At 36.8% G+C, this 16,463-nt stretch overlaps 1 protein-coding gene across 2 annotated transcripts; it reads left to right on the top strand.

The window, feature by feature from the left end:
- The first annotated feature begins 591 nt into the window (after positions 1–591).
- On the top strand, positions 592–15,843 carry LOC103702402 (mannosyl-oligosaccharide 1,2-alpha-mannosidase MNS3-like). Of its 2 annotated transcripts, XM_008784870.4 has the most exons (6): positions 607–871; positions 9,008–9,981; positions 11,658–11,919; positions 14,424–14,621; positions 14,759–14,907; positions 14,991–15,843. In XM_008784870.4, exons 1-6 carry the CDS (start codon positions 791–793, stop codon positions 15,229–15,231), a joined length of 1,905 nt encoding a protein of 634 aa, XP_008783092.1. In that variant the 5' UTR covers positions 607–790; the 3' UTR covers positions 15,232–15,843. The 2 variants fall into 2 exon arrangements, with proteins under 2 accessions (XP_008783164.1, XP_008783092.1); XM_008784942.4 differs by lacking the exon at positions 14,991–15,843 and having other exon boundaries at positions 592–871; positions 14,727–14,881.
- Positions 15,844–16,463: the final 620 nt, after the last annotated feature.

Genomic DNA, 16,463 nt, shown 5'->3' with positions numbered 1-16,463 from the left:
TCAAACTAGTTTGTTTGAGTTCATCTCAAATGATTCTATCTAGAATTCGAAGTGACTATTAAATTGGACCGAGACTTGGAAATGTATTAATGACATTATATAATCTTGTGAGATATTATTTTCTAAAAATAGCACGTAAGGACTGCCTTGCAACTTCTTTTTTACAATTATCAAAAAGCATAATCCATCCTATGCTTTTTGACCTGAATATAAAAAGTCCATTCGTCCACAAAAAAAAAAAAGAGAGTCAAAAACCTAAGATCCATATCTACATATATAGTATGCAGCTTGGAGGTACAACTCTATTCGCAAACATCTTATTTTCAACCCTTTTTTTTTTTTGACTTCATGTCTAATTTGTTACCACTAAATACGATTCTTTTTTTAATTATTATTAAGGTGGAGCTGTTCGCTTAAGCAGCCGATCAATCCCCAGGAATTCCACCGAGAGTTCATATACACGTGTCAGTCGTCAATTGGGTAGGACAACGTGTCCCGATTTGCGACCGTTAACGGACAACAGCCAGCCGCCCATCGCTCCCTCTCCCACTCTCTTGGTCCGGCCGCGATCGAAGTCTGGAGCGACAGAAATCGGGCTCCGATACGCGGTCTTTTCCCCGGGTTGACTCCAACTCCGAAACGCTATAAAGCGGTCCGACCCGCTGCTCCCCCTTTTCTCCGGTTCTCCCTCCCAGTGCCCCGTTCTTGCTCCCTAGATCTCGTCGAGAAGCGAAACTAGGGGCGAAGAAAAGACGAGGAGTAGAAACCCTAATTCCTCACACCAGCGGACATGTCGACCAGGCCTTTACCTTATTCGATGCAAGACGTCGATTACGACAATGCCAAGTTCCGCCACCGATCCCCATTCAAGGTTCCCTTCCCTCCTCCGTTCCCAAGTTCTTGATTGCCCTCTTCTTTTTTGATTCTTTTTTCTTTATTCTCTTTTTGCAATCCGATAGTTGTGAGCTAATATAATTTCATGCGAATTGAAGAGCTTCACGTGTTCTTGGTTTACAATTCTGTGGATTTTTGTGGTTTGATGGGCTTGTTTTGGCGTTTTATTTCGAATTTGGGTCATTTGCTTGTCAGAAAGAAGTTTTGATCGCAGTTTAATTGTTGTTATGTTCTTGATCGAGATGACTTGACATGGCTGGTGGATCTGATTCTTTAGCTGGATTCCTTTTCTGTTACGTGAGCTTTGGAGTGAAAGGTCAAGAAAGCTGATTGATATTTGTTTTGCAAAACATCGTTTGTTCATGTCGTTCTTGATCCAAGAAGAAAAGAAAAGAGATATAGGTTAACTTTTTCCCTTATTCCTTTGTTTCTCGTCAGTCTTTTTTCTGAGAGAAGATTCTGAGTTGAATCTTTACTCACCCTTCATGTTAATTCTTTATGTAGAAAAGGCAAACAATCACCATCTTGGTGTTCTCTATAGCTATTGCCATTCACTCTGCTTTATGATTGCATATTTATTAGATTCACCTAAGAAATGGTCATCTAGAAGTAGGCCCTTGACTAAGGCTGAGTTAGGTCTCCTTATTGCTTTCAAATTTAAGACTATTTCTTTTTGTTGGGTCTTAAGCAAGCCAAAGAATTTCTAATTGATGACCATTTTCTTACTGCTTTTAGATACATGGGCATAAAAGTCTAAAATCAATTGCTTGACCTATTGCCTAGGATCTCTACTTAACTTAAGGAGATGAAGGGATTGTGGTGTAGCCTGCAGGGAACTAAAAGACTAGGTAAGATTATGATGCATATCATTTACGCCCGGTCTAGACACTCATGCAGTGGAAGTTATTACCTGCTCCAGTCCTCATAATGTTTCCTTCTCTTGCCTTAACTTTTCTATTCTCTACCTTGCTGGAGCTGTGTTATGGACATGGCACCTAAACATCCAAACAGGGCCTTAAGGTTTTAAAAAAGAAGTTGATACAAAGTAACAAGTCCTTTAATTCCCTTAATCAGTGTTCTTGATCAAGATGGATTTGCACCATTTTCTACCACTTGTTTGAAAATTCATTTACTTTCTTTTTCAGGTTTATGACTTATATGCTCTGTATCCTAATTCAAAGGAAACACCAACTATTAAAATATCATCAACTAGATAATTTTCAAATCTTTGTTAGATGGGCCTGTGTTCCATTCTCAAAGTAGAGTTTGTTATGTGCATAGCAGCATATGATCAAATGACTTCTAAACCACACTCACGAAGGGACCACACTCACGAAGGGCAGATTTCGAGTGTCAGTCATGTTGTGCATGTAAATTCACCACGACATTGTATCTGTCCCATCCTCTTAGATTCAAAAACTCAGTTGTGGTTCCTCAAATAGGCCCATTTTCAGTTTTAGTAATATTTGCACTTTCAACATTTTTGTTTGAGTTCTGGAGTTTCAGCCAAGAATATAGAGAACTCAAAAATGTTAAAGCATTAGAAAAAATATATAGCATAAAGATAAACAAAAACAATTCAAGCATATGCATTAGATAGTGTTCTAGATACAATGCTTTTGATCTCTATGTATATAGTTTTGATAGTTTCCGGTAAGAACTACATATATATAATAAAAGATATGAAAACATTAAAGTTCTTATTTCACTTTTTTTTTTTTGGTGAGAGAAAGCATTTTCATGCCTCGTGTTTCACGCCATTCCAAAGTATAAATATCATTAAATTTTTCAATAATAATTTGAAACATGTCAATCTTAAGGTCGACAAATGTATGAGTCTTTGAGGTGTGGATTGTGAATCTTCTCCATAAACAAATAAGGTGTAAATCATATTTTCATGAATAATTGCATGATTTTCTCTTTGAAAGTTTTGTCGTGGATAAAAAAAAAATACTTACACAAAGATATTTGATGCACAAATCTGTAGGCGAAAGGTTAATGGATACGCTAAGAACTCATTGTTGTTTTGAACTTGAAACCCTACAAAGGTGATTTGAGCTCAAATCTTACAAATAAAAGTGCAAATCTTGCATGTTTACTATTTGAGAGGTTGAATCTATTTGATTAATCTTGTTTCTTTCTCATTGTTGATTTTTCAAAATCAAAACATTTTTTTTTGTGTTGGTCATGCAATTTCAATCATAACTTTAAACAATGGCATTTTTTATATTAATCATATCAATACAATTGCTGCTTTTACTCAATCTACAATAGGGCTGGAAGTGGCGCAGATTGACCTCACCCACACCTCTGCCTAAGCTCGGGTATCAGGTTGGAACAAAGCCCTAAAAAACTTTTGGAGGTCAAGCCCAAGCTTGACCTAAGCCTGAGGCCAAGTTTAGCTTGAAGCTTTAACGAGCCCTACCCAACTAAGCCCATAAGGCCGAGCCTAACCAGAATGAATCCTTCCCCTACCACCACCATGAACCCTGGCCCTAATCCTAACATAGTCCTCACCCTAATCGTTATTCTCCTCTCTTCATCCTTTTCAATCCGAGAACATCCAATAATCAAGAAAGTAGATGAGGAGAATAGAGAATTCAGAGAGCCTCTCGATGGAGGCCAAGGGTGGGACGCTGGAGAGGGACTTTGCTAGTTGAGGTCATCAAAGCGGGAGGTCTCATTGGCGGTGATGGAGGCAGTGTTGACTTAGTGGTGAATGTCAGAGCGAGATTGGATGATCACTACTTTGATGTCTTCTTTTTATAGTGGCTTTGTTACGAGGGCCTGACCAGGCTTGATGGGTATTCGGTGACCTGATGCTAGCAAAAGTCATAGGTCCCATTGCTATAGACATTTGGCGTTGTGGCTGGTTGGGGGAGGGATAGATTCGAGGGGCGGAGAGGATTTTAAGGGGGCTAATTGGTAAAAGAGAAGGATGGATAAGGCTATTAGGGTTGTTTTTTGTAATGGGGAGGGATCAAATGATGTCTTTGGGTGTATCATCCCCCTCCATTGCCGACATCAATCTGTCTTTATCTACCAGATAGCCTCATCTTCCCCCCCTCCTCGAATAATCCATCATCCTCGAGAAGGAGGAAAGAGAAGACCCCAATGGGGCATCAATGCAGGTTTTGGGAAAGGAGTAATCAAAAGGGAATAGGGAGGGAGAGGGTGAAAGAAAGGAGTTGGAGGGGAACGAAGAGTCGGGGAGGGGAATGGGGAGGGAGAGGGTGAGGAGTGGGAGGGGAATGGGGCGCTCAAAGAGAGAGGATGCACACCACACTAAGAGAGAAGAGGGGTAGGGAAATGGGAAAACCTAACTATAAATAGATTCGATGGTGGGGCCATGTTGGATTGGGTTAAAGATCCTTGTTGGCCGAAGGTCTTGGTTAAGTCGGCACAAAAATCGGGCCTGGTTCAAGCTAGGTATTGGGCTTTGCCTTCAGATCACGCCTGGGTTGACTTGAACTCAGCCCAAAATTTGATTAGGCCCCATTCTTAGATCCAAGCCCAACTCAGACTTTCTTGGCCGGGTCCAAAATCCGACCCGAAGCTAGTCCACACGATGGTCCTCAAGCCATCCTGAGCCCATTTCTAGCCCTAATCTGCACTCAATGTGGTAAAATATGTGCTTGCTCCTTGGGTGGTACAATATACCTGTGCTTCAAGGCACTTTGCCTGTCTTAAAGCCAAGGTTCTTTGTTTATGCTTTTATTCTTAGCTGCATATTATTCAATATTTTTCTTATATAAAAGGTTTGTTGATTGCATTAGTAATGTTCATTTAGCATTTCAAGTGTAGATCAAATGGAATATGACGGACCTTTAATAAGACATATTAACTAGCTACAATGTAATCGATAATTTAACATCTTTATATTCACAACATGCATAGTCTTACTGCCTTCTTTAGTATAAAGCAGCAAGTCGATGTATCATAATTTGGGAAATTTTTCCATGCAACTTGTCTAGATAATTGAGATTTTATTGCTATGCTTATCAATAATCACATGTTGGTTCCATAATCACCAATGAAGGATGACCTGGAGTGACATATTTGGCAGCTACTAGTTATTTATTGTATTCTTGAGTAGAGTCACGAGAAGAATTTATTTCTTAAATTTTATTGTTATAATTAAAAACAATATTTATCTTTTGATCTTGATATACTTTATAAGAAGTCATTCATGAAACACTGAAGCCTTTTATATGACTTAAGAAATGATATATCAAGAGGCCTAGAACAATTTTATATGACTTAGGTGATGATATATCAAGAGGCCTAGAAATGATCACACCTTGCTTGGGACAGTGGGATATTTTGGGTTTTTGAGGGAGGTAGGGTTGAGCAACTCAAGCGAACCGCCCTACCTTACTTTGGATAGGGATAGAAGGGAGAAGGTTGTGAAGGTTGAAAGTGGACTAGATAATATCTGTTTGGATCTGCTTTTAAATCCGAATCTATTCGGATATAGATAAAATTTGAGCATCCAACTAATATCCATGTCCATATCTATATCCGTAAAAAAAAATGGATATGTGATCCATATCCGAGTATCCAATTCTATTTGTAATCCTATTTAATCTTATATAGAACTCATGAACTTTTAAAGAAATGAATGATATATTAACATGTTATTAACTTGATTTACTTTCTACTTAATAATATCTTTGACTTTATGGTCATAAAGTTTAATTATTTGACTTAATCCATATTTTTATCCGTACTTTTAATCTCCAACATGTACCAACCATTTAAAACAATTACGGATATGAATTTTTGCATCCTACTAACATTTGTACCCATATCTATATTTGTAAAAAAAAAATATGGATATGGGTGTACTAATAACAGATCTTTATTGATCCGTTTTCAGCCGTAGAGGGAGGTTGTCGCCTTATGTAGCACACCATCATTAAAAAGGTTTCTTGTTTGACCATGTATTGCATATGCATGTTGTATGAGAAAACCATAGCCCATTCTTAAGCTCGTCATTGGTTGTTGATTCAAAATCTATACTGCTTCAGATTATGTTAATTCAATTTTAATCTTGTGAAAATGATGGTTAGGTTTGCTTCTTGACAAAATGGATTTGTCATTGACCTCCTTAAACAAAATGAGTTTGACTGTTTTGACATGAAAGCACTTGTATCGACACTTTCACATAACCTAGGGCATTAGATCTAATATCAATTGGCACATGAAAGCATAGTTTCATAAAGACATCTGTTAACAAGGAGACAGATAATCCATGATTTTTACCCAAAAATTGCTACATATGTTATAAAAAAGTAAGGAACATGTTGGTGCTTTAAGCCTTGGGTAACTATCATGTTGAATGCAAACTTATGTATATGTAGGCTAGTCCTGAGACAGGTTTAAGTCACTTGCTCCTTAAGTTTTAGCGGATTGTGACTGGATCTACTATATCTAATGGTATGTGTGCAGTGAGGTATGTCCTAGTCACGCCATATTCTATTAGCTAGAAATGATATTATTGACTATGTTGAAGTAATTAGTGTATTGGTAAAAGACTTTTCATTCAAAGAAGAGGGAGTTATTCATGGTATTGACTATTAAGAATCAAATTCATCATGCTTACATAAAGGTTAGTTATTGGTAAAAACTTTTAGTCATGGTCTGCCTTGGACTTGTTGGAGCCAGAACTTTTCTTCCTTTTTTTTTTGTGTGTGTGTGTGGAGAGAGGGGGGGGGGGGGGGGGGGGGGGCTTGACAATTATTTAGTAACAGATGATTTATTTAAAGAAATCTTATATATAACAAAAACTGTACCTTTCATAATATAAATATCTAAAATGAATTACTAGGCTTATCAACTATGCATAAGTAGGATGGTAATGCTTATTTTAATTATTAAACTGATACTTCTCCCTTTAAATTTAAAGATTGTGCTCTAGGAACTGAAAATATTGAGGAAAAAAACTTAAAAGGTAGTAATACGAGAGATGAATATCATGGATAAGCAAGTCCGAAAACTTAAAAATGATTTTTTAAGTGTAAAAAAAGAAAAATATCATTCAAAACTACCACAGGAAAAAATGTGCATATGGTCAAAAAAATTAAGAAGTACAAAACATAGTTATAAGCAGCCAGATGAAAGTGATAGGATAAATGATCTGTTATCATATGATACATGCATTAGTTGCTAACTCAAGATTATTTGAATCTTATATGTTGCAAAATAATCTTCACTTCTTTCCCTTCTTTATGGAGAGAGGGAGATGTGGGGTGTCTAGAGAGATTTTAGGTGGACAGTTTTATGGAAACAATAACCAATAGTTAATTCAGTTCTCTTTCTTTATTTAGTAGGGGCGAGAGATAGAGGGTGGGTAAGAGAGATGTGAGAGGCCTGGAGAGATATCATAGGGGTTTGTCTTTAGTGGAAATAAATGGATAGGGATTGAAGAGAGAGAAAGGATAGGGATATGGACAATCCAATTGCACTAAAGGGAGTAGAGAAGTTAAACTAATGTGTTCACCTTTCCTGCTTTTTTTATTTGCATAGAAAAATAAGGCCAGGATTTTGGGGACTAGAGATTCTAGTTCTTGTGTGATAGAAGGGGAGGCTGGTTTGTCTGGGCCAAAGACTTTGGGGTGTTGCCCTTTATAGCCAAATAGGAAGTTTCCAATGTGCATGTCACAATTTTATCTTCACAGAGGGTTCTTGGGTCATCACCAATAAAATCATGGTTGGGAGCATGCAAAGAAGGAATTGCAGTATTAGTATATGCACAGGAATACAGAATTTATGCGGGTATGCAAAAATAGTAATCTTCTGGAGTGATTAGTTATCAAGATTAAAGATTATGTCATCTTTCTCAAGTTTCTTCAGATCTTTCTATTAGTTGAAACCATTGCACTCATGTTATGAAAGCTGTTGGTAGTAGGCTTCTTGAATTCGCTCAAATCACTTTTCAGGATGAACAAAGATGCATTAAATCAGCTTAGAGTGTATTGGAGAAACAAAAAAGGTTTTATAGACTACAAGGATATCTTCTTCATTTGGGAGAAAAAAACATAATTAATGACCACCAGCATCCTCCTGTTCCCACACTAATTATTAGTCTATTCTGATTCCTTATCTGAATGCTACCTTAAAACTCATTTGCTCTCATGCTTCCTTCACGGTCCCTCTCTTTTCTCCTGTGCCTATCCAGTTAAATTTTAATTGCACCAATGAACCTCAACATTATTTCTGCTATTACTTGTTTCTTCAACCCAACCTCTCCACTCGCACACTGTTCTCTTCTCTCTGTAACTAATCTCCAGTTAGCCTGATCCTATTATCAGTTCAAATTACACTCTTCTGTACATGATGCCTAGAGAATGAATAGGTTGGTGATAAATATATGGTTCAAATTTCTTCCTTGTTTATTACCCTGTTTGTTTATTTTTTCTCCCTTCTCAATCAGTTCAATTTGACCTGGCATGTCCAAGGTTCACAATGTCACAAGAATCCAGTGTAGTTATATCAACCTCATTAGCTTTGATATGCTATTATCTTTGAAATAACAAAAGATTGAAAAATTTACTTATACTCCACAGAATTCACAATGTTGATTGAAGCAACTGTGCTTGTATAAATCTATCTCTGTGCCTCATAAACTCTGTAGACAGTCCTTGTGGTCAAATTTATATAACCAGTCTTCCTCTGCAACTTGCATTTCAGCTTAGCAAATAAGAAATATGTAGTTTCAACTGATACTGATTACTGAATGGAAGTAAAGATGTCCCATCCCTGTAATGGTTTTTTCGTTCTTCTGCTATTATAAGAAGAAATCAATTTTGGTCTGTTTAAAATGTCTGCCAGATGTACTGCCTTTCTTGCAATGTTGTCTTTTCCCCCTTCTCATTCCAATAGCATGAGCATCCCAAACTCATCTTGTCATCTACCACCTTCATAATCTTTTTATAGCAATAGGATATAGAATGATGCTTTGATGATAAGTTCCTATGCCTGCCTTTTTCCTTCTGGATGATAACTCAGTTATTGATTACTAATCACATCTGAGATGACATTTATAACAGTTAATGTATCATATTATGAGTTGAATCTAAGATTCTTTGTATGTATTGTTTCTTTTCTGTAGGTGATTACTCAGGCATTGGTTACTAGCAGTATCAGATATGACTGCGGAAGATGCAGCATAGGAAAATTTTTAGGGCTATTGATGATTGTTGGGTTAACATACTTAATGGTAGGACATAAAGTTTCCAATCATTCTCCGCCTAGTGAACTTTTGGATGGATTGGTGGTTGGGGAAGATAAGCTTTCCAAGGGAGTTGTCCATACAATTGCAAGATCTTGGAGAAAACCTCCTCGGCTTCCTCCTCAACTTCCTCCTGCCGAAGTGCGTAATGATACTTCTAATTTTGATCAAAAGAAGCTATATCCCATGTCTGAATGGATATCTAGGCAACAAAAGGTTAAAGAGACATTTCACCATGCTTGGTCTGGCTATAGATCCTATGCAATGGGTTATGATGAACTTATGCCCTTGAGTCATAGAGGAATTGATGGTTTGGGAGGTCTAGGCGCAACCATCATAGATTCCTTAGATACAGCCATGATTATGGGTGCTGATGACATTGTTTCTGAAGCAGGGATGTGGATAGAAAAACACCTTACTGAAAGAATCAATACAAAAGGGCAGGTCAATTTATTTGAAACTACCATTCGTGTTTTAGGGGGCCTTCTCAGCGCTTATCATTTAAGTGGGGGTGAACATGGCACCTTGGAAGACAGTGGAATATCCGTGACTCTTGAAGGAGCTAAGCCAGAGGTGTTCTTAGAAATAGCAAAGAATTTGGCTGACAGGCTGTTATCTGCTTTTACTTCAAGTCCAACATCAATTCCTTTCAGTGATGTCATTCTTCATGATAGTACAGCCCATCCTTCTCCTGATGGCATGAGCAGTACTTCAGAAGTTTCAACCTTGCAACTTGAGTTTAACTACCTCAGCAAAATTTCAGGTGATCCAAAATATGGTTCAGAGGCAATGAAGGTATTGGAACATTTAAGGACACTTCCCAAGGTGGAAGGTCTGGTGCCTATTTACATCAGGTAAATGATTTCTGTTCAACTTGTAATCTGCAGTTCTGTTCCTTTGAATTTCTTTTCTCTTTAGCAAATGATAGCATTCATCATATTTTATTTTTGACAAGTTTTTATCCTGGTCTGACCTAGTTACTATTAAGAATTATGTCATGAAGTCATGCACACGACTGCTTTATAGTGTAATTCAAAGTGAAGTTGACCAGACCTTCATTATGCGCTTAAGGACAATGTACTAACAGCCTTTGCTAGTTTTTTCCGTAGTTATCTTGGATGTACTTCACTGGAGCAATTCTTGTTTTTCATTTATATTTTCTGATAACACAAGTCCCAAATAAATTTGTGAGTACGAGAATGTTTTTTAAGACGCGGTTTGATGCTTCGTTTGAATGCCTCATTTTTGTTTGTTTCAAAACTTCAATTGTAGAAAAATGGGAAATGTCATAGTAATATGAATCAAATTCGTTTTGATTGTAATCCTTTTTCCTTGGAATTTTCTGCTATGAAGCATGGACACATATATGCAATATGAACACAAAAATGATGTGGATACATGAAAACAAGAAATCTTGAAAAAATACGATACAGTATGGGTGGGATACAGCAGTAGAATGAATACACATGCATAAGTACATGCTTACATGTAGAAAAGCATCCATACAAATATGATGGTTATTACAATAACATACTCCATTCTTCATACAATTAGATCAGCATCCACAAACTTTATGATTTAGTTATTGTTTAAGTCCACATTGTACATGATTGTTCTTATAAATGCTTGCTCTTTAATCATAATATTCTCTGGACAGTCTTTAACAACTTGAAGCAAAATTAGGTGCTATTGCTATTATCCCTACCTCACCATCAGGTTTGTTCATGTCAGAGACTCCATTGAAATCATGTAAACTTCGTTGTACCTGATACAATTTTGTTGAGTAATAGCTATTATGGCCCTTCATAGGTTTTGCGGAGGTCCAAGGAAGACTTACATAAAGTGACACAGAGCTTATCTTTCTCAAATCTAGGAAATTAACAAAGATATCATACTAAGAAGAACTAAAGCCCAAAATTTCACATAACAGCATGGAAGATAACTGAAGAATTTGATGAGTTATTAAGGGAGAATCATTGTTTTTAAGTGTAATTCCATACTTTTTGGATATGAGCTTCAGCACTTGGTTAGACCATTACAAGTTGGATGAAATTGCAGCTGAAGAATGGAGCAATGAGCTTAAAGACGAACATGCCAGGAATACGTTTGATTGCATCTAATAAATAATGCTTCATGTTACATGGGATAAATTTGACATATAAACAACTTAACTGATTTTATTGCTAAATTTTTTGGTTGAATTTTGTAATTCCTATATATCGTATTATTTCCTGATAAATTTTACTGTGCATGCTAGGAATGTGTGCCTTTTCTTGAATCTTTTAACCAAACATGTTTGTCTATTTGTTTGGCAGATTTTCAATATCCTAATAAATTTGTCCTTCAAAGAATGAGGATTAATATTTCTTATGAACTTCTTAATTAATTTAGCTGCTATAATCTTTGGCTAAATTTCTGTTTCTTATATATGTTATTCTTTTCCAACTCTTTGTCCTATTGTTAATGACTTTCTTACCAATATATGCAATTTATGAAACACATTATGGTCCTTATTCTTTTGTGACCACAGTCCCCAATCTGGTCAATTTAATGGAGAGAACATTCGGCTCGGATCTCGTGGTGACAGTTACTATGAGTACTTAATTAAAGTGTGGATTCAACAAAAAACTGGTCGCAATAGCCAGCTAAAGTATCTATATGAGATGTATACAGAAGCAATGAAAGGGGTCAGACATCTTCTTGTTCGGAAATCCATACCCAAAGGGCTGGTTTTTGTTGGGGAGCTGCCCTATGGATCTAATGGTGGCTTCAGTGCCAAAATGGATCACCTGGTATGTAACACATCTTAGCATGTTGGTGGTTAAAAACTAAAAAGAAACTTGTTTTCTTTGGGAACATTTTATCTCTTGCAATTACATGACCTTTCTTCAGTCCTTTATGTAGACAACTGCAGTTGGACACAAAGTTGCTGATAAGCTTTATGAAAAGCTTTTTTTAACAAAATGTTATTGTATATTATCATGAGAGCTATGATCTTTCATGCATATTAAGAGCTTCCATGTCAGTTTGCAAAAGTGGAATGCTACATCCAACTTTTTTCAGAAAACAGTTAATATGTCCTGATATTCTGCCAGAACCATAAATAAGTCTATGCTTTGCACTTTCATGATCTCAAACATGGTCAAGGATATCCATGGTGAAAGGGCCAATAAATTAGTTCTCATACCGCATGTGATCCACGCTGGAACCTATTCATTAATGCGATATTTTCAAATCTTTGTTGAAAGCATGAATACATACTTGTTATTGTTAAGGCATGGAAGGTTAAGTGGAGTTCATTGTCTCTTGATATATCATCTTCTTATGATTACTATTCATTTGTAGACATGTTTCTGATGTCGCAGACATATAAGGGTCGTCTGAAAAAAAATGGCTCTGTTTTGACCAGTCACAATTTCTAAGGTCATCAAACGTAGAAAAATTTAGATATAGATCTTTGAATGAGATTCTCAAAGGCAACAACTGCATTAGATGACCATTTAGTTCATGCTTAATTATGGCATGAATTTGCAAGAGAGGATAGATGGGATTGTAGGCATAAAGGTTGATGCATTAGAAGTAAAGATGCACGAAAGAAGCTTACTGAAAAAAAGCTGCAGGAAGCACAAACAGGAACTTTGTCATATTGAGGTGTAGCAAGAGAACATGGATTGATACAATTGATAGGAGGCAAGGAGTGAAAAGAGAATCTAACTGGGTTAAAATATAAAATCAAATTAATTATCAAATTAAGAATGAAATCTAACTGTCAAATATCTGACCCAATAGAAAAGTGAAGAGAGTCCTTGTGCTTTCCAAATTATGCTAAAGAATCAAAGATGATAAACACCCGACAGGATGTACTAAGGGATGAGGTAACAGCTGCTAGTGTACCAAAACAGAACACAGCAAGGTGAAATAAGCTGCTTAAAATGACTGGTTAGAATATCCACAAGTTCAAATACCTAAGAACATGGTTCGTCATCTCAGTACCGGACCCCGTACTGGTGCCACACAAGCACAATGTCGGTACTGTATGATATAGTTTTTTTGGCGTACCGAGTGTCGGTACGCCACCCGTACCAGTTACCGGTACCAAAACGGTACAGTACAGTATGCTCCATACCATATGGTTTGGGCCGGTAAGGTGTACCTTGCTCAAGAATATACAAAATGCCAAAGAAAACTATTCTTTAATTTTCCGAGTGAAATTAAGCCAACAATAATTGTACTGAAACAAAATCAGATTGACCTGATAGAGCGTTGATTTGCTGAAGCCAATGCTAAATGAAAAGCCCTGGGCTTCTAGAAGATGATGTGATAGATAAAGAGTGAAGCAAAATAGTCTTTCTTAGCTGCTTTGGCCTTTTTGTCATGGAGGAAAGCTGGAAAATTGATTCTGGCACTCTTCACCATAAGAGAGAAATTAGTCTAATTCCTGGCTCCAAGGGAGGCTCATCCTCCAGATCTGAACTCCTTTGGGAAAAGTAAGCCATGACATTATCAATTTGTATGATTCTAAAGAATTTGTTCAGTGGCTAGTTAATCAGATTTTTGTGATGCCATCACCCCTCCTTTCCCACAACATATGCAAACATGCATGCTACTGTTGCCACTAGCTTGTAGGTATATTCTTAGGAGATCTTGGTAGGAGCCTCTTAAGCACATGACCAGGTGCACATTTAATCTAATAGTAGGCATTGCTCTAGATACCACAAAGTTTCAAAATTCCATTTTCAATTTTCTGTACCAGAAATAATATTGTTTTACAATCGTCAGTTCTGTTATGGTGGGTTTTGTTAAATTGCTGGATCTGATGGAATGTAGTTGAAGAAAATAAGCGGACGAAGATGCCCGGACTAAGCAAATTCTTGCTGTCATGTGCAATCTGTGGTTGCCTACATTTCAGTTGTCGTTTATGAATTATGTAATTAAACACTACTTAAAAATTCAGTTCTGATGAGAAGTCAATTCCTCAACACTTTGATATTTCTATTTCATATGGTATATTGGTATAAATTGAGTAGCATTTAAGCAACTACAGAATATGCTCCCAAATGCGCACTTAATTTAGTTCATAAATAACTTATATTTAATCTGATTATCTGCAACCCTGTATAATGCAGAATCTTGTGTTTTTTGGACTTTGGAGGTCTAGTTTTTATGCTTTTATCATACGCTTGCCCTTTTGGCATCAGGAAACTGCTTTATCAGAATTTTTTGTCGAGCTTCTATGATCACAATCTTTATGTAATTTCATCTTTTATATGGAGTTGCATCTACTGCCATTTTGCAGGTGTGTTTCCTTCCAGGCACCCTTGCACTTGGTGCAACCAAAGGTATCACAAAGAAAAAGGCAGTTGAAGGTAATTTGTTAACTGCAGAAGACTTGGAGAATCTAAAGCTTGCTGAAGATCTGGCAAAAACATGCTTTGAAATGTATTCTGTGACTTCTACTGGTCTTGCTCCTGAAATTGTTTATTTCCATATTGAGGTGAGTTTGTTATCCAATTGAAGGGATGTTATTGGTATTTGAAAATGAATAGTCAATTCTTTTCAAATTGTGGATCCTTTTGCATTCTTTTTTTTGGCCATGCAGATGGTCAATTGAGCGTTTCATTTTTAAACCAGGGTGGTTCTGAAGGGGGACCTGGTGGTGGTAACAAAAGCTCCGAGTATGTAAATGATATAATCATCAAACACAATGATCGTCATAATCTTTTGCGCCCAGAAACTGTGGAATCATTATTTGTGCTGTATCGTATTACTGAAGATCCAAAGTAAGGTTACAACTCTCTTTGTGTTGCTACGCGTCTTGTTTGTATTTTTTGTTGTTTGACATCTGCATATGGAACATGAACAGATACCGTGAATGGGGCTGGCAGATCTTTGAGGCCTTTGAAAAATATACAAAGGTGGATTCTGGAGGTTATACTTGTTTGGATGATGTCACAACAACACCCCCTCGGAAAAGAGACAAGATGGAGACTTTCTTCTTGGGGGAAACATTGAAGTATTTATATTTGTTGTTTGGAGACAATAATGTTCTTCCTCTGGATAAGTTTGTATTCAACACAGAAGCCCATCCTTTTCCACTTAACTGATCTACAGACTAGCCTTAATACTCCAACAATCATTCTGAGTATATCTTGACAATGCAAGCTTGAGGAAACTCTATTATCTTGCGTTGTGAGGAAAGTCAGCCATTGTCTTATTGATTGCCAAAATTATTGACATCTGTGTGCTTGTCAGAGTTGTGGCACGGGATTTTTGGCACTGGAGAGGTTGTGGGATATGTTCTGACATCAAATCCCCCCTGCATGAATGTATGTTACAAGCAGACATCGAGGAAGTGATCGTCTACAAAATCAATTTTGATTTTCTAGTTTCTGCATCATACAAAGGCTCACTTATTCGATATCTACATTCAAAGTTCCATGCAACATTGTTAAATCTGGGTTATCATTGAGTTCAGTCAAAGCAAACAAAATCATCACTTATTAGGTACTGGATTTCCATGGTTTATTGTGAACCAAGCGGTCAGATGTAATTACTATATGAGTTTGCTGTTTGATTATTGGAGGTATTGAAATCTAGATACCTAGGTTACTTGTTGGAAGTGATGACAAATATTGATTTGGAAATATGTGATACTCTTTTGACAATTTCTCATGCATAGATCAAGGCTTACATTTTGCCAATGGGTATTGCTCTAACCTGTCTTGAATAGCCAGGTCAGATTACTATGGTGAGCTTGAACAATTCTCATATCTCAAGAAACAATAGATGATCCCCATCTCGAACTACTGTAATATCATCTGCTTCCGCATTATCTTGATTGGCCACTTTTGTAGGATGATGCCCGGCAAACTTCTGACCTGCATGTTTTCAAGATAGAGAGACAACCGTCTAAGGATAACTCTGGGTAAGACTGAGACAGGATTTTTGTTAACATACAGTTATTACTCCTAGTTTAAGGTTTAGATTCTTTCTTGGGGATGAGATTTTATCTGCTTGATTCTGGTGGTATATATTCTGTTTTTCATGTGATTGTAAATTTAGCATTGAACTATGTAAACATAATCCTCCAGTTTAGTTTATAGGTTTATCATCATATATTATTGCCAAAATAAATAAGCAATATTATCAGCAATTCTGAACAGTTTACCCAGAGTACCAGGTAAATTTATCAGCTTTCCAAATTGTTGTCTTGAACTTTGCGACTTTTGAGAATGCATATGAATGGTGACTCTTTTGTCGATCATTTTTATGTGATTGCTATCAATTGAATTGCTGCCTCTCTTGTAACATGTAGGAAATCTTGAGTGCATGAATC

This window comes from Phoenix dactylifera, chromosome 9 (genome assembly GCF_009389715.1).
Source record: "Phoenix dactylifera cultivar Barhee BC4 chromosome 9, palm_55x_up_171113_PBpolish2nd_filt_p, whole genome shotgun sequence".
Classification (NCBI taxonomy): domain Eukaryota; kingdom Viridiplantae; phylum Streptophyta; class Magnoliopsida; order Arecales; family Arecaceae; genus Phoenix; species Phoenix dactylifera.
Note: the sequence above shows the minus strand (reverse complement) of the source record. Positions and strands in the feature narration are given on the sequence as shown.